Genomic DNA, 23457 nt, shown 5'->3' with positions numbered 1-23457 from the left:
TCCTGTCTTCCACTGCCTCCCACAGTTTGGTCAAACTCATGTTAGAAGCTTCGAGAACACTGTCCAACCATCTTGTCCTCTGTCATCCCCTTCTTCTTGTGCCCTCCATCTTTCCCAACATCAGGGTGTTTTCCAGGCAGGAAGTCTTCTCTTCTCATGAGGTGGCCAAAGTATTGGAGCCTCAGCTTCAGGATCTGTCCTTCCAGTGAGCACTCAGGGCTGAGTTCCTTAAGAATGGATAGGTTTTATCTTCTTGCAGTCCGTGGGACTCTCAAGAGTCTCCTTCAGCACCATAATAGCTGGTCATAAATTTTGAAGGTTTTGTGGAGTCTGGTGGACTAAAGCTGCATAGGTATAAAAACAAACCAGAAAACCCTATCATATGACATTCATCATTTTTGTTGACTTTCAGGAATCTTCTCGGTGTGAAACTGGAGTTATAGTTTGTGGCTTATACATAGATGGTGCTTGCTGGAATCCCACTACAAAGGCATTGGAAGAACCTGAGCTTCACCAGAGATTTTATCCACTACCAGACATACATTTTTTGCCAAAAAAGGTGATTTAAATAAAATGTACATTCTGTGTTATAACAAGAGCTCAGGGTGGCAACAGGTAATGCTAATGATACAAATTTTGCAAGTTGGGAGCAGCTATATAATCTTATATTTATACCTGAAATGATTTCATTGTATCATTTTACTACATTATGCACTCCTTTTCTCACCCACTCCCTTATTCTGACTCAAAGTTTCAACCTGTAAAGTGTTTTTGTCCATGCTGCATGTGCCTGGTGTTTATGGCAGTTGTGATGCATCTGGCTGACTGTTCTGAATCTATGATGAATTACCGTATCTTACGCTCCATAAGACGCACTTTTTCCCTCCTAAAAAGGAAAGGAAAATCCCTGTGCGCCTTATGGAGTGAAGGCTTCGCTCCTGCTGCCTCCCCCCCACGTTCGGCGGGAGGAGGCAGCGGCGATGTTGGTGGATCATGCCAGCACCTCCGTTCCCCGAAAGAAGTTTATTTCAGCGAACGGAGGTGCTGGCACAATCCAGCAACATCCTCTGCGCTTCCCACTGACTCCCCCCATCCCCTGCCACATTTGGCGGGGGGGGGAGGCAGCGGAGATGCCTGCTTTTGGGATCGGTGGGCAGCAGGGAGGTTGGTGGTGGATTTCCTCCGCCACCCCACGCGCTGCCCGCTGATCCCAAAAGCAGGCTTTTGGGATCGGTGCAAGGCACGGGGGGGTGGAGAAAACAGCGGGGATGCTGCTGCTCTCTCCACCACCCTGCGCGCCAATGCCAAAAGCAGTCTCATCCCCTCTTGCATTAAAGGGAGCGTTCTCCCCTCATCCCCATGTCCCTTTAAAGCAAGCAGGGATGAGCTGCTGTGAAGGGAGAAGGGGCTCCCCCTCCAGCGCCCCCCCTCCCTGCCTTTTCTCCTTTAAAAAACAGGTGCGTCTTGTGGTCCGGAGCACCTTATGGACTGAAAAATACGGTAACAATGTGCCGTGCTTGTGCAAACAATTGTCAGGCTACTCATGTAGAAAAAAGCCCACTCACCGCTCCATCACCAGATGGGTGCTGAAGGTAGAGGCTCATACTAACATTTAGAACCCCTTCCCCCTTAAAAGAGACAGACAGATATATAAAGTTTCCCTACGTTGTGCTGTGATTTCCTGCTTGGCATATTGGTTGCATACGCATACTACTGTATATTGTATGTTTTCCATGCTACTCTTTCATATTACTCTCATATACAGTCTATTTAAAAGATCGGTGTTATGCTAATATATTATTAAATCATCAAAACTTTTCTTTTGAAGATGGCCTCCCATGCAAGACCCCATTGTCTGGAGGAGGAGGAAGTCTTGCTATTTTATGAATGTCCACTATACAGGACACCTGAAAGATCAGGAACACTGTCCTCTACAGGTATATCAACTAATTTTATAACAGTAGTTAACCTACCAAGTCTTATAGCACCCAGCCACTGGATAACAAGAGGTGTTGCACTGTTATGCCAACTAGATGACTGAGAAAATGCAAAAAATAATTACCCCTTAAACTTTGATATGCTTCAGACTGTTGGACCACCTGATGTTTTGGTAAACTGATGCTTAAGAATAAACTTTATCATCACTAAACAGTATTTATTGTGGTTTTATCTTCTCTTTAATTAACCTGCTATCATGCTTATATAAATAAACTTATTTGTGTTCAGTCGGATGTGTGTCAAGCTAGCCATGTGGTAAAGTTGGACTTCCTCAGCTCCAGCAAGAAACTTCTAGTCCTCGCTTATGCAGTATTGTTTCTAATAGTGACCAGCCCAATGCTGCTGGAGCCTTACAATGAGGGCATTAAAGTGATTGCCACCATCTTGAATCAGAATTGTACAGTTGGAAAGGACCCTGATGATCATCTAGTTCAATCTCCTGCAATGCAGGAATATGCAGCTGTCCCATACGGGGATCAAACCTGCAACTTTGGCATTAACAGCACCATGCTCTAACCAACTGAGCCATCCAAATCTGTAGCATGCCTACTGAACAAAAAGTATGAGTCATTTCTATTGCTCTGCACTTTTTACCTCTGACTCCATTTACCATTACCATGCAACCACGGAAGTTTGCCCACATGACAAAGCAGCCCTGAGTTTTCCACCTCTGTAGTATGAGAAGGGCTCAAATGAATATGGGAGATCCTTGTGTATTTATTTCCTGAGTAGGAGTGTGAGCTAGAGGCTGCTTTTCAACCTCTTTCTGGGTAGATTGCATGTAATTCACCTGAACTCGGCTAGAACTCTTAAGAACTTAAACTATCCCAGGACACAGATACATCTTCAATCAGAGCTACTTATATATTCAAAGGGCAAACAAACATGTTAGAAGTAAATAATCACATCCGCACAAAAACATTTCTAGATTAAATTTTAATTATGCAAGTTACTTTTTATGAAGTTTAATCTAAGGAGTACATTTTAGATGTAAAAAGGTGTAACAAACACGACAAGCTGCAGTTTATATTAGTCAGGAACCACACTCCTGGGAGAACATGCTCATATAAAAAGATTACTCATTTTCCTTTAGAAGATATTTTAGAATTATCCAAAAATAGTGGTATTTCTATAATTTTCTTTGAATAACAAATTACAATAGATGTTTTGAAGCACTCAATGTTTATAAGGATTTTTTCTGCTCTAAACAGATGTTATGCAGGCTAAAGAAAAGTTGTCATGATCATTTCTGCCACACAACACACATTCAATTTACAATCTTGTACAGCAGTAACTAAAATGGCTCATACAAATATAGAGTGTACAATATGGATCCCCATAGGGCGTAAGAGTGCTGTTATCTGTTATCCCCATCACTCAAGGCTATTCATGTTCCAAAGGGGACTGGTTAGATGGGGATATGGGCATTTGTCAAGTAATCCCTACAGTGATCCACAATCATGCATTTTAACTATATTAAACTGAAAAGAATTGTTATCAAGAACTATGCTACAAATTCATAAATGCAAAATAGTCAAATTAAAAATGGGTACTTTGCTATTATTAAATGGATAATTTTTATCAGCTATAAAAATTTCAACAGACCTGCTTTCTAATTTAATATATTAAAATGGCAATTATTCCTTCCATTAAGGTAAATAATTCCATCTTATAGCCAATTCAGTAAAAAACTATTCAATAAAAATTTACAGATGTTCTGCTACAAACAGCATAAAACCACATAGCATGAGTTGCTATGAAAACTCAAATATACAAAAATACATTTGTTTAAAAGTTCAATTAAAGTGGTTGACTTTAATCATGTTAAAAAGCTGCTTTAAATAGCAATTTGAAAAATTAGCATTTTTCCTACTTTCAACAGTATAAAAAGGCAAAATAACCTACATCTGAGGTAGCAATGCCAATTCACAAAACTCTGAATAAATTTCATGTACTTCCATAACACATTTGTCATTGCAATATTTAAATGAGCACTTCAATTGTTCAACTCAATTTCATAGCAATACATTACTTTATAAAACTTTTCAAAAATACTGGAAATGGTTTTAGTAAAAAAAAATGCATCTTATACTCAAAACACTGTACAACAAAATCTTTCAATGTTACAATATAAAGAAAAGCTATAGTACAAAGCAATGGTTTATAATAGCTGAAAAAACTGCCTATTTTTTCATAGTCTGTACAACATGCCACAACCTGTATCATTGTTTTTTCACTTGCACTTCTTGAGGTCTGACACACTCAAAGAATGAGCTGTAAGGGATTTTAAAATATTCTCTTAAATCAACGTACTTTTTAGAGCACATAGTATAAGGAATACTATTATGTAAAAACTTCAAGAGGCATGACAACCATCGCTCAGACTTAAACTGGGATTTTGTTCTCCAGAGGGAAGGGGTAGAGAAGCAACTCCTGTGTATTTGCTCCCCCAGAAGCAATTCCTGCTTCTACAACTGCCACTAGGGATTCAGCCTGAAGGAACCAGTTATAAGAGACAGACCTGAGTGAGAACTACTATGATTAGAAAGCTGTAGCATTGGAAGTCACTCTTCATTGGACTTTGTAATATTTACTATTTTCTGGTGCATTTTGGCTAAGGGCTCTGAAGGTAGCCCAAATAATGAAAAATACAAAAGTTACACAAAACAAGCAAATCTTCAGCATTAAACCCTAAAATGGTCTTTCCTATGTCCAGAACAGATAATTAACATTACCCAGATTGGTTCACAAAGCATATACATTGCTTAACAGGCTTTTCATGTGCTATACAACTAATTTATTGCTTAACTGAAGTGTGTAATTTTAAATGGGGAGATGGCTAAAAATATATGGAAACGACTATTTTTAGTAGTTTATTGGTAAAGGTATCTGCAGCTTTACTATCTGATCACAATTTTTAAGAAAATCTAGCAGAATTAACGTATACCAAGTGCAATGGTATGAGGTATGTGGTTTATTGCAATGAAGATTTGACTGCTGAAGCTGTGCATTTTCCACCAGTTTGAAGACACTCAGTAGATATATGGAAATATGCGATATGGTACACGTTGACAGTATTTTTCCCATGCTAAGCCATATTTTTTCTTACACTGACGTTCATCACGGGCTTCTCGATGAATAAGCAAACCAGTAAAGTATATGACATAGAAATATGGTAAGATGTGGTTGATCCCTGTAAGAACACATAAACAGTTATTTTTTTCACTCTTCACCTGAAAAGGTAAATAAAGGTTTTTTTGTTCATCACTTTAACGTTAATAATTTATGACTGGGTTTTAATATTAACTTTCAGTTTCTTGATTAGATTTCAAGCTTGAACATTGTATTTGTGAGTGCAAGTCATGATTTATTTTCTCTGTTTTCTATGCTGATAAAGAAAAAAAGAACTTACTGTCAAAAAGACGAACAGAACAATATATTTATTGTGTATTATCCTACCTAGCCGTCATCTTATGACAATTTTCAATTAGATCAGGGGTGGGGAACATGTAATTCTCCACATGCTATTGGACTCCAACTCCCATCAGTCGCAAACAGCATGACGTATAGTCTGGGATGATGAAAGTTGTAGTTCAGCAATACAGTATATGGAAGGCCAGATTCCTCACCTGTTTTGATCCCATGTTCTGTAAAAATGAATTTCTCCCCCAACCATCCAGAGGTATTAAGAAGTCTAATATCTCAGTGAATAACAACCACTGGTAGGAATTTGAAAAACAGAGATCAGAGGCAAAAACACAAATTAAACAATGGGATTACACACACACTCATACAGACAAATTCACAAGGCCAATGTCCAAGCTAAATACTTCCACCCTGAATTAATGGTTTAAATGAGGGCAGGAAGCAGCCTTGAAGTCACCTCTTAATTGTTTTCTGCCTTGGATAATAGGTGGTGAAGTATCACCCACATGATGGCCTGCCACCCATGAAAAAATGCAAGATTTCATTAGAAGAAACTTTACTATCTTACCACACGGTAAGGACCAAGCCAGAGCCATGATGATATCTCCAAGGTAGTTTGGATGGCGCACCAAGCCCCACCAGCCAGAGACCAGGAGGTTTTTTCCAGTTGCAGTGGGAATAACTTTCAAGTCTGTATGATGACATACAAATAAATATTATTTGTACTCTGCATAAGAGAACACAGTGTAATATTAATATATAGAAAGCACTGTTGGAAAACCAATTTGCCTAAGCAGTACTTACGAGCAACTTTTGGATCATTTGGATTTCTTCTAAAAGTGTTTTTCTGTGAATTGGCACCACGGAAAATGTAATAGCCAAGAACTTCAGAAAAGAGAGAATAATAAACTATTATTTCCTCGCAGAACTTGCCAACAGCACACAGTCCATTTTCTTTCCAATTTTACATTAATAACAATGACAACAGCAATGTTATTGGGCATCTATTTATTGTCCAGTTTTCTAGTCATGAGTACAATTGATGTTAATATTACAAATTTACTTGCTTACTCTGAGGCTGCCTCAGCTCTGGAGGACCCCTGGCCAGCCCCAGAGGCACCATTTGCCTGCGGAGCTTGTAACCAGGGCTGCTGCAAGAAACAGCCGCACAAGGCTTTGGGAGGCAGAGACACAAGAGGGCCTCAGAGAGACGGAAGGAAAAGAAGGTTGTCCACCGTCTCCCTGACCATAATTCAAGGCACCCCACGGTGCCACAGCACACTGGTTGAAAGCCACTGCTACACAACATTAAATAGAAATGGAGAATTATTTGTAGTTTTTATAGCTACTCTGCCTTGAAGAAATGCTATTGAACAATGACACTCAAAGGTTCTGATGACAAACACCCTCTCTAAAAATGACTTTATTTACTAACTGAATTGTTGACACCATCAGTTTGGGTCAGGAAAGGGCTTTCTCAACCGACAATGAAATACAGTCGTACCTCGTGTTGTGTTCTCTGCGGGTTATGAACGCAGCAAACCTGGAAGTGTTTACTTCTGGGTTTCGCCGCACCTTCTGCGCAGTTCACGCATGCGCAAAAGCACGATATCGTGCTTTTGCGCATGTGCGATATCACTGCTTGGGATGCGGACTTTTCGGGGTGCGAACGGCACCCAGGAATGGATCGTGTCCGCAACCCGAGGTACCACTGTATTCCTTCAGAAGACCTGAAGGTTAATTGTGCTGGCTTGATAAGGAGAAGAGATATGGGAGGCCAGTAAATCCACCTGTGTGTCTCTACCTAGGAGCCTTGCCAACCTGGAGGCCCACAAGAGAAAAACCAGCTGTAAGTTACTGCACCCTCTTTTTCTTTTGTTTTTTTCTTTGTTACTTCTATGGGACAAAGGGTAGGAGTTTTTTTATGTGGATGCTTGTGGGCAACAATTCATACCACTCAGGGTGAGAATCTGATTGGGTTGGAGAGTGGGGGTGAAAGTTATTAACTTAGTCAAAAACTACAGGGTGAGAGTCCGTTGGCAGAGTGGGAGCCTCTTTGTGTGAATAATGGGGAGTGAGTGGGAGACGTAAGTGAAAAACAATGTGGGAACCATTGCTAAGATCATTGGTTGTTTAGCGTGTATGAATTTGTGTTTGATTTTTACTTAGGTATTTGGTTAAATTGGATACCGGTATTTTAATTTGTCACTGTAGTTTTGCTTGTTTACAAAAAATATGACAGAATTGTTAACTTGTTGCTTATTGGGCCTGCTTATATTATTTTGTAATTTTTGTATTTTTTCTGCTTATTTTTCTTACTCTGTGATTGAAAATATTTGAATAAATGCTGAAAATAAATCAATCCATTAAGCATTCCCTGAAAGCATCCAGAATGCTTTTAAGTAAAGCAGTACTGTATTTCATTTTAATTGCCACTTACTATTCAAGGCTACAATTGCAGAAGCTGATAACCAAGAAAGTTCATTTGGATGTTTCACTAAATAGAAGGCTTGCAAGCTGTAGAGAAAAGGAACCCACACCAAGTCTCCAAATGCTAGCATGAACCCCAAACCATCATGGATGATATCCATTGTTGTCAGAACAGCTTCCTAAAAAGTTAAAAGAATTAAATGAGTACTGATCTGAATTTTTGTTAATGGCCAAAATATTTTCACTATACTGTATTGTTAGGGTTGTGTACATGTTGAATATGCAGCAAATACAACATAGATTGAATTTACACTTTTCTAAAAATCAGCAAATGTTTTTCAGCAATGAGCTCTCAATGCCTTTTACAATTCGGCTATCTAGATAGGCAGATGAGAGCCAAAACAGGAGAAACTAGTACTAGTTTCTCACTCTGCTTCCCCTTCTCTCACACATAAACTTCACACTCATTCACACAAAAACTCTTGCCCCATTCATCCACCCACTATCTCAATCACACTCACACACCCAAGACAACCTGTCCCAATGCACAGCCACCTAGAGTATTTTATGCTTCACCCCTTTGGTTAAGAAAGTTAGCCAATCTTGTACATTGCCACCACAGAATGTACAAGATGCCCCCCTCTTCCAAAACTGAAACCACTTTGCGAGCTGTATCCTTGATGCCCTCATCCTGTCAGAGAAAGAAGAGCCAGCAGGCAGACAACCCCCTTTATTTGACAGAGGGAAATAAGTTATACAACAATTTCCTCATATGTTTCATGAACAGCCTAGCCCACAATGTTTTTCAGCTAATCGTCATGATGAGCCAATCATAGGCTTGAGTCGTCTACAGGTTTTCCACACCTATCAGCTGATCACCCATTCCCACCACCCTTCTGAGTAATACCCCTCCCCACTCCCTCACTATATTTAAGGATCTAGTGACTTCTGTTTCAGTGTATCTGAAGAAGTGTGCATGCACACGAAAGCTCATACCAAGAAAAAACTCAGTTGGTCTCTAAGGTGCTACTGGAAAGAATTTCCTATCTTGTTTCTATGGCAGACCAACACGGCTACCCACCTGTAACTCAATCATAGGCTTGTTATCATATCAAAGTAAGAGACAGTTTTCTCCATGACCAAAATGGCGGGGATACTGAGAAACATGAGGGAGGCACTAGCTTGATTGGATGAACCACAAGGTTTGCAGAAGTACAACACATTTTTTAAAAACTCCAAAAGGAGGCAAAAAATTTTTAAATCCTACCAAATAGCCATAAACATGAATTACCTCATTCCAAAGTGCATCCACTACATAAAGGAGCTGGAAACTATTAACCAGAATCATTGACAAAGATGGCATATTCAGATGTTGCACTTTCATCTCAGTCAACAGCATTGCCAAGTTAATAACAACCTTAAAAAAAATTAAGTTGCACATTAAAATAAACTTTTATCTTACAACTCTGGTGAAACAGTAACACAAGTTCAATGTTAATTTCATTTCGAAGCATTTTTCTCCTGCTCACAGGAAGAATTTTGCTCAAATACAGTATAAGCAGAGTTTGACCTAGTGTGCTCTTTTCCCTTTAACCTTTCTATGTATTTTCCCATATTTGTGTTTTAACTTTTATAAATTAAACAACAGCTATGTAAAATGAGATACTTGCAGCTGTGAACATTGTACAACTAATGCTGTCATGATAATGCTGCTGTTTGTCATATACAATATAGTGTCATCATAATGTTGATGTTTCCAGTATTTTGCAATCTTTTCCTGCAGTACATTTTTCATTTTAAGAACTTAGTTGTCTTATTTACAAAATCAAAGATGATGCAACAATAGATTTAAACGCTTACTCACCCAGCCAATTAGTCCTGGTCGTAACTCGCAGAAGTATTTCAGGTCAAAATTTCTGATGCGAGGATTTAATTCACGCCCCATAAAAAAGTCATAAAATATATTCCCTACAAATAAAAATAAATTGGACCACTGTATAATATTGGCTACTGTACTGTCACTGGGTTTTATCCAAGTCACACTTAAAGTAGTCCCACTGAAATTAATGTACTTAAGATAGTCAGACAGGATTTCTGTCTAGAACTTCTAACAAGACATACTTACGCCAAACTTGCCCCATATTCTTAAAATGTGGGTATACATTCTTCTATGTTATAAGTTTAATTTATTACAACTTAACAGGAACGCACAATCCAGTAAGAATGCTTTTTATCAAGGTACATGCAAATTAAATTAGTAATTATTTAAATAGCATGAGCAGATTAAATCAGACAAAACATTCTGAAATAAAATGCATTAGAAGTTAAATGCATGATTCCTCTTAGTGTTTCACTGAAAGCCCCAAGACAGACTATGGAGCAGAGGAACAGAGGTTAATGCAGTTCATAATGACAGTACTTTTGACACACAGAAATGCATAAGGACAAAAAATAAAATAAAATAAATCAACATGGAATGTTTCCACAACTGAACACTTACCAGAATTCCCCCCAGGTGACAATTCTTGTTCAGATGCTCTTAATGAACGGGCATAGAGATAAATGCTTAATACCACAGAAAAAACTGTAGCACAGACAGCAAATTGAAGGAAATGGTCATATATATAGGAAAACTCCATTTCAAAATACAGAGAAATTCCTACAGCTGCAGCTGTTAGGATAAAAGCATAGAATCCTTGAAGGAGAAAAAAAAACCAAGAGATTTTATGAGACACAAGTAAAAAAAACTCACTACTCTAAAAACACACTTAAGAAAGTGAATGTGTAGAAACACTGGAAATCATTTATCTAATTAAATCATCTTAATAAAGTGGGCTGTGGTAGAAAATTTTATGCCAGAATCTTTGTATTTAAGGTTTCCAATTCAGCAATATTTATACACAACGTGAAACCCTAATGCTGCAATTCTGTATTCATTTACCTTGGAATTAACTACACTGAACCCAAAGGGACTTATTTATATAAAAAAATAATCCATTTGCTATAATAAAGAACTTTAAGCTGCTTACATGAAAAATAACAACAATGCAGCATTGAATGGTAATTACTGTAGTTGTCTCACAAATTACATGGGGTTGGAGGGCTTTCCAGAAGGTGGGTGCTGTCATCTAGCTGGTTTCCTTTCACTGTGTCACCATATGGCCATGTGCTGGTTGTGCCATGACCAGGAGGGTATCCTTGGAAGATCTTAAGAGATTGGCTAGGTCTGTACTAGGGAAGATAACCTGCTATGTATTCCGGTTCCAAGATGTTTTGAGCTTTAAATGTCAAAAGCAAAGTCTTGAGCTTGACTTGGTAGCTAATAGGCAGCCAGTGCTTTCAAAACTGAGTGTCCTACTAAACATTCTAGCAGCCCAACATATACCATATTATATTAGATTAATTGTAAGGTTACTCATGTTACACCTTGGCAAGGCTATCCGTGTCATGGCATAGTTGTAGTTGGCACACCAACCCAAGCTGGTAATGGATGACCTGAGCCACTGAAGTCAGCTAGGTCTCTAGTGATGGATCTAGCAAGCACCCCCAAACTCTGTACAGTCATACCTTGGAAGTTGAACAGAATCTGTTCCGGAAGTTCGTTCAACTTCCAAAACGTTTGGAAACCAAAGTGCAGCTTCTGATTGGCTGCAGGAAGCTCCTGCAGGCAATCGGAAGCCACATAAGCACTGTTTGGCTTCCAAAAATAGTTCACAAACCAGAACAGTCACTTCCGGGTTTGTGGCATTTGGGAGCCAAGATGTTTGAGAACTAAGCTGTTTGAAAACCAAGGTACAACTGTACTTGCTCCTTCAGAAGGAGCACAACCCCATCCAGAGCCAATGCAAAGCCAAATTTGCACATCTGGGAATCACCCATCCACATGGACTCTGTCTTTTCAGGATTCAGTTACAGCCCACATCTAGTCCATGATTGCATCCAGGCATGGTTTAAGACATGCATGGCCTCTCCTGATTCCATTATTACTGAATGAAATAGAGCTGGATATCATCAACAAAACAGTGACACTTTACTCCAAATCTAATGATCAATGGTATCAAGAGCCACTGAGAATTCTAGGAGAATCAACATGGTCACATTTCCCTGTCCCTCTCCTGAAGGAGATCATTCATCAGCAACTTACTTTAGACTAAGTATGTTAAAGACAAGAAATCAAATTGTATTATGACTACAACAATATATATGTAATAAAAATTTAGCCCATTTAGACACATATTACACTTGAAGTATAAAACAAACTATAGTTATGGCTATTGCCCATTACTGAAGGTTACCACACCCACAGACAAGTACTAAGCAAGTGGAAAATTAAAAGCAGACAATCAGCTGTAACCATATAGCTGAAAACCCAAAGCATCATTTGGCATGATAACTGAACCATATATTCTCATGTTTGCAATCTCAATAATTATAATTACAGTATGCTGCTTAAATATGTGAACTGATCAATGTCAAAATAGGTTACCAGTTCAAAAGTAATGCTGAATTTAAAACCTAATTACCATTTATCCTGTATTTCAGTCTCATTCCATTCAAAAGTGGGGTCCCTTCTACAAGCTTAAAAGAAAAAAGAAAAAAGTATTCCAACTAGATTCAGGAGTAGTAAAGCAAATTATAGGGAAATAATCATTTTTAAAGAACCTATTGCCTTTCTACATTTTGTAGAATAACAGAGCCACTAAGCCAAGAGAAGGGGAAATTCTAAACCTTGCAATTACATGATAATCCCCATGATATAAAACTGATTGCATAATAATCTGTAGTTTAAAAACTATATGGCTCTTTCCATGCAATCACAAATCCCAAAGTTGGCATAGAAGAATACAGCACTCATACAACTACAAAAATAAGTAAGATATCTAGAAGAAATATTTGTATTAATTCTAATAATTTATATACCAACTTTGATTTACAAAAAGAAATACTAAGGGGGGCTAACAGACCAATAAAACAATGTATCACAAGAAAACCAGGTCAGGGGGAAAAAACCAAATTAAAATATTGGTCACAGTAACCAGAAGCCAGTATTGTCAGGAAAATGCCCAGGCAAGCAGACAGATTTTCATTTGTCAACATAAACATTCTATTATCAGTCTGCCTGATCATCACAGGTATATCATTGTACAAGGCAGAAACCACCATGTAAAAAAGCCCTTTTCAGCACCACTGTAAATGTACATCTACAGTCCATGGCATGGTTCCTAAGGCTGCCACTGCAGACCACAGTGATTGTCACAATCCAGCTCACCACTCCATCAAGGCATGTGGCTAGAGCATGCCTGGGCCACTCCTAACTCAAATGTAACAAGAGAAATAGGGCTGAGGGCCCCAGATCTCCTGAAGGCCATCCCAATGGCTTCATATAGAACCTATAATATAGATGTTAAATAGAATTAGGTACATTCTTGTTTGGCAGGAATGTAGTAGGAACATTGAAAATTGCAATGATCATTCTCCTCATCAAATATAGTCCCTCAAGATCATGGGTAGGCAAACTAAGGCCTGGGGGCTGGATCTGGCCCAATCGCCTTCTAAATCCAGCCCACAGACGGTCCGGGAATCAGCATGTTTTTACATGAGTAGAATGTGTGCTTTTATTTAAAATGCATCTCTGGGTTATTTGTGGGGCATAGGAATTAGTTCATTTCCCCCCAAAAAATAGTCTGGCCCCCCACAAGGTCTGAGGGACAGTGGACCGGTCCCCTGCTGAAAAAGTTTGCTGACCCCTGCTCAAGATCACCATTTTCATTGGTTTTGCTTTATGACGACAGCCAAGAATGCATTTTTGTAAACGCAGTATACAAATTTATTAAAGTTTTACCTTTCCTATTGGGAGTAAGTAAAACAGAGCTTGGAGAAAGAACCAAAGAAGAAAGACACCAAACACTCTTGTCTCCCATAAACTTTCCAAAGCTGGGAGGGAGGGAGGAAAATTCAAAACACTGGGGTCTTTCTGAGTACACATCAACAACAAGTAAAATACAGTTCCAGGAAGGAGAAAAATCATTAAAAAGGCACCTGCAAAACAAACACACAGAATCAGAAGTTAAACAGAAAACAAAATAAAGCATTACTACAACAGAACGGACCCAGGTGGCGCTGTGGGTTAAACCACAGAGTCTAGGGCTTGCTGATCATAAGGTTGGCAGTTCGAATCCCTGTCACGGGGTGAGCTCGCATTGCTCGGTCCCAACTCCTGCCCACCTAGCAGTTCAAAAGCACGTCAAAGTGCAAGTAGATAAATAGGGACCGCTCTGGCTGGAAGGTAAACGGCGTTTCCGTGCGCTGTTCTGGTTCGCCAGAAGCGGCTTAGTCATGCTGGCCACATGACCTGGAAGCTGTCTACAGACAAATGCTGGCTCCCTCGGCCTATAGAGCGAGATGAGCGCCGCAACCCCAGTCGGACACGACTGGACCTGATGGTCAGGGGTCCCCTTTACCCTTTTTACAACAGAAAAACAGTTGTCAAACTACCCAGTTGTTACAATATTGCAACTCAAAGATCATCCCCCTCCCCACACACATACCAGGACTGATACCTATTTTTAGATATAATGCTTTCATTGCCTTATGGAGAACAATTTGAAATGGGTGACATAATTAAAGACTGCATGTATACTTCTAGCAATTGCACAGAAATGATCTTGTCTAAACTTTAAGGTACTAAAAGCTCTTGGCCAGCAGCAAGTAGCCACAGAGATGCAAGAGGAAGGAACTACAGTGGAACCTCGGTTGTCGAACATAATCCGTTCCAGAAGACCATTTGACTTCCAAAACGTTCGACAACCGAGGCGCGATGGGCAGTCAGCAAAATCCATTGCAAAAATGGAGAAACACGCCTCAGAAGCCATTCAACTTCTGAGGTGTTCAAAAACGGAAGCATTCACTTCTGGGTTGTCAGCGTTCGAAAGCCTAAACGTTCTACTTCCGAAGTGTTCAACAACCGAGCTTCCACTGTAGTCCCAATTCTAGTCACTTGCCCAGATATTGATGACATGTAAGCATAGTAGCTGATGTCACACAGAAAGCATCATTACTGGGAAAAGATTATGCAATAAAATTCATGAAAACCACTGTCATTATGTAACTATTTATTGAGTATGCTGGGATTCAAGAAACCACTACCAGGAGAGGTCTCAAATTGACTTCTAATGGAAATGTCAGCTCTGTATATACAATGATGCGCATACAGAGCTGCTTCCCTCCACTAAAGTGAATTTGGGAATTTGCAAAAAACTCTATGAATGCTGCAGTACTCCAAGACTATCATACCAATTTTTCCTCCAAACTCTAGTTCCTTTGTCTTCATGCATACTTTTACAACGGGTTTGGGTTTCTCAAAAATTCTCTCTTCTGAATACATTTCTTCTGTTCTCTTCTCCTCCTTCCTTGGATGCAAACTGTAGCGTTCGAGGATGCGCTCTCTGGCACGCTCAGATTCAATTCTTTGGCGCTAAATACCATAGTGAGGGGAGAGGAAGTCATTTGCAATCATACTGCACCACCTGCTGGATATATCCCTCTGAAAATATACTGCCTGAAAACCCGTTTCTTTGATCCCAACTCTGCTAATCTACGCTGCCATACACTCCCATCTCATACCAACTAGGTCCAGCCTCTTCCTCGAAAAAAACCCACAATTCCTTTTCATCAATACATTTACAACACAATGCACAGTCATTCTTAGCAGGATAAGAGCAACCTATTCCTTTGTCAATGCTCTTTATAACATATTCAATATCCTTTTTCTACATTCTATCCATTTTATCAAGCAATACGTTTAATACAAATATTGTAATCTCAAGGGTTGAAGAACAGCTAACTTTAAATATCTAAACAGGAGGTTTCCAGAAACACTGGAAATTTGAGTTGAACACTATTATTTCATACCTCTAGAGTGTTGTGAGACGAGTAATTCACTTCTGTGATATCTGGCTCCCCATTATACTGGTTGGTATTGTTTTCATTTAGTTTCTAGATTTAAAAAAAGATTTTAGTGTTTCCATTGTAGTAAATATTATCAGTTTTTAAAGAAAACCTTCCATTCCACAACTAATCATATAGATTGCCTTTATAAATTTCAGATGTGTAGCACAGACACACAAGAGAACCAGGTTTTATGGAACCCTTGAACCAAATTCTAAAACAACTAACTTTAGGAAGTATCTGGTTTAGTTTTAACAGTCTCCAAATCTAAGTAGAAGAGGAATTTGTGAAACAGTGGAGAAGTGGAAAATCAGTATATGGAACCTGTGGCGTGCTCCCTATACTTGACTTTTTTATGTCTGTGCCAACTTTATTTTGACAGTACTCAATTCCTTCTACTTTCTTTTTTGCAAAGGAAGAAGAAATTGAATAGTGCATGAAATCTGGTTTGTTCAATATACACTGTACAGTTGCTATGTCTTTTTGTGATTCCAAACTACAAAAAGTCCAGCTACTGTCAAATTATATTGCCTATAAATTTTCTATATTTTTGTCCATCTGTATGTGAACATAGCTTGACAAAGAGACTAGAAATAAAAATAAATCAATTCAAATACCAAAGGAATCAAATTAGGTTCCCCAATCATATTCTTTTCATTTTTTGGTTCTCTGCTTTGAGAGGAAGAACGACGTCTGTGTTTTGCTGGCCGACCAGGTGAACGAGATCTAGAGCCTGATCTAGATCTGCTACCACTGCGTCTTGAAGGGGAACCGGAGGAAGAGCTACTTTTTCTAAATCGAAAAGATGACATAGACTGAAAAATAAATAAAAATAGTTACATCATTAGCTTTACAAACTAGTAAGTAGTTATTAATATCTCTAAATCTTCTATTTAAAAATATTCATTGTTTACATTAATTCAGTTTTTTTGCAACATCGCTTGAAGGTGGATCAAGAAATGGAAAAAAGGTGAAATGGAAGAAATAGTATCCACCTTACAATTCAAGCTTGAGACTTAGGATTTGTATTTGTAAAGCACAACTGCCTCCTCAGTCTAAAACCAAGTTAGCAGTAAAACCATAACAAATGTGCTCAACCTTGAAAGCTGATATGTGCAGCTCTACTCTTACTTTGGGGGAAATCTAGATGTATGGCGATTTATGTAGGTGATAACCCTACATAAATATGAAATTGCATAATCCGAAACATTAGCAACAATATTGAAAATAAAGTACAGCTTATTTCAGCATACATTCAACATATATTTAAAATACAATTGTTGGGAAAATAAGTATGATTTTTATTTGAGTTGTTAAAACACACCCTAAAATAACAAAGTATTTCATTTTGGACTTTAAGATATTCTGCACACGTGCTGATTAGATGTGGGATCGGGATGTGAAGATATATGCATTTTTAAGAAATGCAGCAACCCCAAACATTGTGTGTCAGATGTGAACTGATACAACCAGCAGTTATTACTGAATCTACTTGAACATAGGACATAAAGGATACAAATTTATTGTTTCCTAAATGCCTGATATACTATGAATTTTCAAAGCTAAGCCAACAATTTTTTTTTAATGTGGCTGTACATGCATTACAATATGCATTGTTGTTGTTTAGTCGTTTAGTCATGTCCGACTCTTCGTGACCCCATGGACCAGAGCACGCCATGCATTCCTGTCTTCCACTGCTTCCCGCAGTTTGGTCATACTCATGTTAGTAGCTTTGAGAACACTGTCCAACCATTTCGTCCTCTGTCGTCCCCTTCTCCTTGTGCCCTCCATCTTTCCCAACATCAGGGTCTTTTCCAGGGAGTCTTCTCTTCTCACGAGGTAGCCAAAGTATTGGAGCCTCAACTTCAGGATCTGTCCTTCGAGTGAACACTCAGGGCTGATTTCTTTGAGAATGGATAGGTTTGATCTTCTTGCAGTCCATGGGACTCTTAAGAGTCTCCTCCAGCACCATAATTCAAAAGCATCCATTTTTCGGCAATCAGCCCTCTTTATGGTCCAGCTCTCACTTCCATACATTACTACTGGGAAAACCATAGCTTTAACTATATGGAACTTTGTTGGCAAGGTGATGTCTCTGCTTTTTAAGATGCTGTCTAGGTTTGTCATTGCTTTTCTTCCAAGAAGGTATCTTTTAATTTCGTGACTGCTGTCACCATCTGCAGTGATCATGGATCCCAAGAAAGTAAAATCTCTCACTGCCTCCATTTCTTCCCCTTCTATTTGCCAGGAGGTGATGGGTTCCAGTGGCCATGACCTTAGTTTTTTGATGATAAACTCCATGGCCATGGCATAACACCTGCATGTGCAAAATCCTGTTGATACTGCACAGAATGCCCGTCAAAGCGTTTTATAATGGGCTAATCTTAAAACATACAAAATCAATAAGGAAAAAGAGCCCAATGGATTGATGTATAGTGCAACTTTACAAACCATGGGTAGTATTCAGTGCTCTCATTCCATCAGTGCAAGCACTTTTCGCTGCACATTGGAACTTCCACTTCGCCTCCCAAAATTCTCTGAGGGTTCCACCAACATTCTGGAGTAGCTTTGGGGATGGCACTGCATGAACCTTCTGTTATACAAATGGAAATCCTTGTGCTAACGGAGCAAGTGCATTGGATACCACCCCATAGTTTTATCCTCATACTGCAGGAATATACACAGAAGCAAATATTTAGGGCTAATGACTGAAGTGTAGCCCAAAGGGTTCATTAGTAACCAAACAAATGAGCCCTTCTTGTTATGATTATTTACTCTAGAGACTAATTACCCTCATATCGCTTTCTTTTAGCTGAAGCTCAGTTCCATCTTTGTATTTTACTGTGTAAAGATGAGTTCGGTCATCATAGCTGGTTACTTGTACTTCATAATACAGAACACTTCCAGGCCACCGGCCCATTACCACTTCTTCATCAGCAAACTTTCTCCTGGGCATGTTTCAATCTTGGAAAAAAGGGGAGGAAATTGAAGTTGTTAGCATAGATGTTGCAAAAGTCAAGTCATGCTTTAAGTCTAATGAAGTTAAACAAAATCACCTGTGTGCTGAATGAGCTAAACAGAAGAAATGTATGAGCACTTAACCACAGTTACTGTATTTCAACGCATAATGGTCACCACCATGCAATAGCCGTACCCCCTCTTTTTCGGATCCTAAAATTGGTACCCAGAGCAATCCCTGCTTCACACGGGTGAAAACGCCTTGCCAGTGGGCCATTTTGTTTTGCTCAACAGCATTTCCCTGCTTTTGTAAATGAAATGGCACTTGGCGCAGCTGTTTCCCAGCCTCTTCCTGTTCCCCTGAGGGCCCAGGGCTGCCCGTGGGACTTGCCTGTTGGCCAAGTCAGTTCTCAGCCCACAGAGGATGAGGCAGCCCTGCACAAGGAGCAAGGGCAGCTGAGGAGGTCTGGTCTGAGAGCCAGCAACAGAGGAGAAATGTGACGGCAAGGTCTTGCCCAGAGGTGGGCGGTTGGGGCTCATGGATGTGCCCAGTGTCTGGTAACTAGCAACAGAAGAGCATGCATCTGAGGCAGGGCTTGTGCAGCAAGCCTCCTGGTTCTCCATGTGGGTCTTGCGGGGCAGGGTCAGTGACCTAGGTTATGTATTTACCACATCACAGTGTAATGGTCACCACTGCATAATAGTCACACCCCTTTTTAAAAAGAAAAATTGGCATTAAAAAGGAACCATTACTCAGTGAAATATGGTACTATTTTTTTACTCCAGTTGTAAGCTGCACAGGTACAAAAAAGGGTGTCGTGTTTTCCCATCTGTTCAAATATATTAATTCAACACACACACATGGGAAAAATATGAAACTACACAAACACAATGGGAAAACAGGTACAAGAGGTTCACACTATGTGCTACAGAGGTTACAATCTATGCTTTGCCTATTGCAGACTGCTTGGCTCCCACTGCAAGTCATGCCCAATCTCCTTTTTAAAACTTAGTTGCGTATATCTGGCACATTTCTGATTAATTTTGCCTGCAAAAGCTCATGTGACCATATATGGGGTAGTCTTTGAAATGCCACAGCACACTTTGCTGTACTTCCAAAATACTACTGGCTATGTTAACGCAGGTGGCACTGCGGTCTAAACCACAGAGCCTAGGGCTTGCCGATCAGAAGTTCGGCGGTTCGAATCCCCGCAACGGGGTGAGCTCCCGTTGCTCGGTCCCAGCTCCTGCCCACCTAGCAGTTCAAAAGCATGTCAAAGTGCAAGTAGATAAATAGGTACCATTTTGGAGGGAAGGTAAATGGCGTTTCTGTGCGCTGCTCTGGTTCGCCAGAAGCGGCTTACTCATGCTGGCCACATGACCCAGAAGCTGTACGCCGGCTCCCTCGGCCAATAAAGCAAGATGAGCGCCGCAACCCCCGAGTTGTCCACGACTGCACCTAACAGTCAGGGGTCCCTTTACCTTTATGTTAATCTTAGTAGAAGAAAACATTAAAGCTAGTTTTGCAACTATTCTGAACACATTGACACATAAAATGCCTTTCCCACCTGGCCTGGGAGTGCAGGCCCCTGACTGACTCCAGCTACAAAAGCTGAGGCTGCTAGAGGCCATCTTGGCTATGAGTTCTGCAAGACCTGCTCCTTGCCTTGCAGGCCTTTTCCACCTGACTTGGGAAAGCAGGGCCCAGACTGATCCCAGCTACAAAGGCATTAAAGAGATCAACAGCCTTAAACAGAACAAGACCACAATACTTCAAGGATCGCCTTTCCCCATATGAACCAACCTGCACCCTGTGAGCATCATTTGAGACCCTTCTTTGTGTGCCTCCTCAACAAGAGGTCTGGAGGGTGGCAACACAAGAGCAGCCTTTTCTGTGGTGACTCCGTTTGTAAAATAGTCTCCCCAGGGAGGCTCACCTAGCGCCTTCATTATGTATCTTTAGGCAACAGGTGAAAATGTTTCTCCATAACCAGACCTTTGGCTGATTCTGTGGCATTTTAAATGTGTTTGTGGGTGAGGGGTGGTTGGGTTTTGTATTTTGTGTTCTCATTTTGTAATTTTATGCTGTGAAATGTCTTATGATCTTTGGGTGAAGGGTGGTATGCAAATTTAAAAATAGGCAAGTAAGTAACTTCCTTCCAAGCTGATGTTATTTATGCCCCTTTCTTCATCCTCACAAAACAGATCCATCAGAATTTTTTATTCTAGAAAAACACAGTGCAAGTCAAATAGTATCTGTACTGATTTAAATAACAGTTGCAACGATACCAAATTTCTCAAGTGTGTGCTTGTTATATGGTGTAGCAATTTACAACACAAATGAAACAAAATTAGATCTTAAATTACAGGTGTGCTTGCGAAGAATAATGCAACAGGCACAAGTCTCCCATATTACACATTTAGCCTGGTAAGCATAAAATACTACGCACATCCATGTTATACTGGATTTTTGTGCAACAGTACACTTTGTTGACTATGTCAGGTGCACTTGTCTGACATCTCCACTAAATTAATCTATGCACTTCAAAATAAATTAAAGAGCAAAAATCCTGTTGATGTCTGCAGGCTAGTATTTATTGGGAATTTGGGGTGTACCATCAGCCCCTTGTGGAGTCATAAGACATCTTCAAGGAGTGCATATCAATCCCATGGAAGGATAGGCTCCTGAGTGCTTTCCTTCACTACAGCTAAGACTTGGGTAGATTCACAGTGTGCCCTGGCAGCAGACCCTCACTGCATGTGGGAATAACCGGATCTTAACATCATTCCAAAGTGATTTGAAAAGCAGCAAGCTTAGAGATAGCTGCTGTATGTTTCCTTCTGCAAGGCTTTAGGAGGCGACTAGAAAGTATCATTTTTAAAAATATTTTCTAATATTAGTGTGTAATTGCAAATCCTCATATGCACAGCGCATACACATGGCTGAATGAAAAGCTTTCACACATTTGTCTGCGGAACAGGTTTTTGTTTAACACTAATTAGAAGTAGAATCATAGAAGTGTAGTCTTAGAAGGGACCCCAAAGATCATCTAGTATTGCCAGTTTTAAATCTGGATGGTGCCACTTAATAGCTTCAACAGCAGTGCAATTAATGATCTTAGTACTGCAGCCTTAGGATTCCTTCCAGCAGCATTTGCAGTTTTACAAAGAAATTCACACATTTGCAGTGGTTTCAAAGGGGACCTATAAATCAAGAGCCCGAGTGAGTTGTCCTGGTAAACTCCAGACCGAAGTGCAAATTCCCAATTAACCATAAAGCTCACTGGGTGACCTTAGGCTACTGTCTCTCAGCCTCCCAGGGTTGAAAATAAAATAGGGAGCGCAACAATAACGCACAAGATTTTGAGCTTCGTGGAGGAAAAGTGGAATATAAATGAAATAACTAAGTGTCCTCTATTCACTTCTCCCCAGAAGCTACAAACGAGAAGAGTGCATACGTCAGAGCTGGAGATACACATTATTATTATTATTATTATTATTATTATTATTATTATTATTATTAAAAGGTGAACTTCCATCCTAACGGGAGTATTACGTGTATTCTAAAACAAGTTCCACCAAGTTCCGTGGAGCTGAACCCCTAGTAAAGATGCTTAGCACCGCAGCCCTCAAGAGCTGCTGCCATCACTTCCAGACCCCTCCTGCGTCGTAAGGTGCCTGCCTGCGATGCTCTCCGACCTTTCCGCTTCGCGGCTCTCAGGGGCGGGATCCGCTTTCCGCAAAGAGGGGAGGACAACTCGCTCCCGCTGGCTCTGCGGCGCCCCAAACGGCCCACGAGAGAAACTTAGCCGGAGGTCTCCTGAGGAGTTAGTTACAGGCGCCTCGCGGGTGGGACTCGGGGGGGGGGAGGAAAGAGAGGCGACGCGCGGCTCTCCAAACAAAAGTCTGGCGAAAGGTCGAGGGGGGACGCGGAGCGACGGCTGTGGGGGAAAGAGGCTGCAGCCTGACGGCACCCAGGCCTCAGAAAATGGAGGCGGAGGGAGAGGAGGGAGGGGGCAGAAGGAGGCGGCGACCGCCCGGTACCCTCCCTCGCAGGAAAGGCGCCGAAGGGGTGTGTCCCGGCCCGCAAACAACGCGTCCTCACCTGGTCGCTGTGCCCCCGCCGCGTCGTCTGGCACGGAGGTCTCTGCCGAGCAACGCGAAGCCTGGGTAAGCGAGCGAAGGAAGGGAGCGAACTCAACGGCAGCAAGAGCAAACCGCCTCAAGCGACGGTTACGGGAGCGATAGCAGGCGACGTTCCAAATCCCTCCTCCGGGTCCCGCTGGGAGGCGCGAAAGGCGAGGCGCCAACCGCCGCCATTGGCCAAGCCGCGGCGTTTGAATCCGTCTAGGCGGCCTCTCATTGGCTGAGAGTCGGTGGCGCGTTCCTCCCTCTCGCGCCTGACGCTCAACCTCCCGAGTTCCGGTCCAAGTTGTGCCTCCGCTTCAGCCAGTTGACATAGTTCACTCCGGGGAGCTGAGAATCATGTAGCGCGGCGCCAAAACGACCCGCCTCCTCTCAAAAGTTCCTCGCTGCTGTTCGTCCGGCTCTCGCCGAGCGAAGGAAAGGGAGAGTTGCTCGTCCCCTCTCCTTCAAGTTTGCACGTCTGAACAGATGCAGACAGGTCAATAGGCGGATTCCCGAATGAAATCAAGGATGGTGGGGACGTCGCCCAGAAGTTCCCGCTCCCACTGTGGA

The 23457-nt window shown here is 40.9% G+C and overlaps 2 protein-coding genes across 2 annotated transcripts in view; one reads left to right on the top strand and one right to left on the bottom strand.

Annotated features, from left to right (window-relative positions):
• DNAH14 (dynein axonemal heavy chain 14) overlaps nucleotides 1-2128 on the top strand; it is a 122549-nt gene extending 120421 nt beyond the window's left edge. The window contains exons 83-84 of the mRNA XM_033145458.1: nucleotides 413-559; nucleotides 1829-2128. Of these exons, the coding sequence (XP_033001349.1) occupies nucleotides 413-559; nucleotides 1829-2041 (360 nt within the window). The 3' untranslated portion in view covers nucleotides 2042-2128. The remainder of the gene's footprint in view (nucleotides 1-412; nucleotides 560-1828) is intronic.
• A 2824-nt stretch (nucleotides 2129-4952) lies between these two features.
• On the bottom strand, nucleotides 4953-23070 carry LBR (lamin B receptor). The gene is made up of 14 exons (XM_033144682.1): nucleotides 22865-23070; nucleotides 18593-18765; nucleotides 16419-16616; nucleotides 15766-15849; nucleotides 15148-15328; nucleotides 13697-13893; nucleotides 12378-12432; nucleotides 10355-10549; nucleotides 9719-9822; nucleotides 9146-9271; nucleotides 7865-8033; nucleotides 6229-6309; nucleotides 5993-6115; nucleotides 4953-5191 (listed from the first exon to the last, which is right to left on the bottom strand). Exons 2-14 carry the CDS (start codon nucleotides 18755-18757, stop codon nucleotides 5031-5033), a joined length of 1839 nt encoding a protein of 612 aa, XP_033000573.1. The 5' UTR covers nucleotides 18758-18765; nucleotides 22865-23070; the 3' UTR covers nucleotides 4953-5030.
• Nucleotides 23071-23457: the final 387 nt, after the last annotated feature.

Source organism: Lacerta agilis, chromosome 3, assembly GCF_009819535.1.
Source record: "Lacerta agilis isolate rLacAgi1 chromosome 3, rLacAgi1.pri, whole genome shotgun sequence".
NCBI classification, from domain to species: Eukaryota; Metazoa; Chordata; class Lepidosauria; order Squamata; family Lacertidae; genus Lacerta; species Lacerta agilis.
The sequence above is the reverse complement of the archived record's forward strand: the minus strand, read 5'-3'. Positions and strand labels throughout refer to the sequence as shown.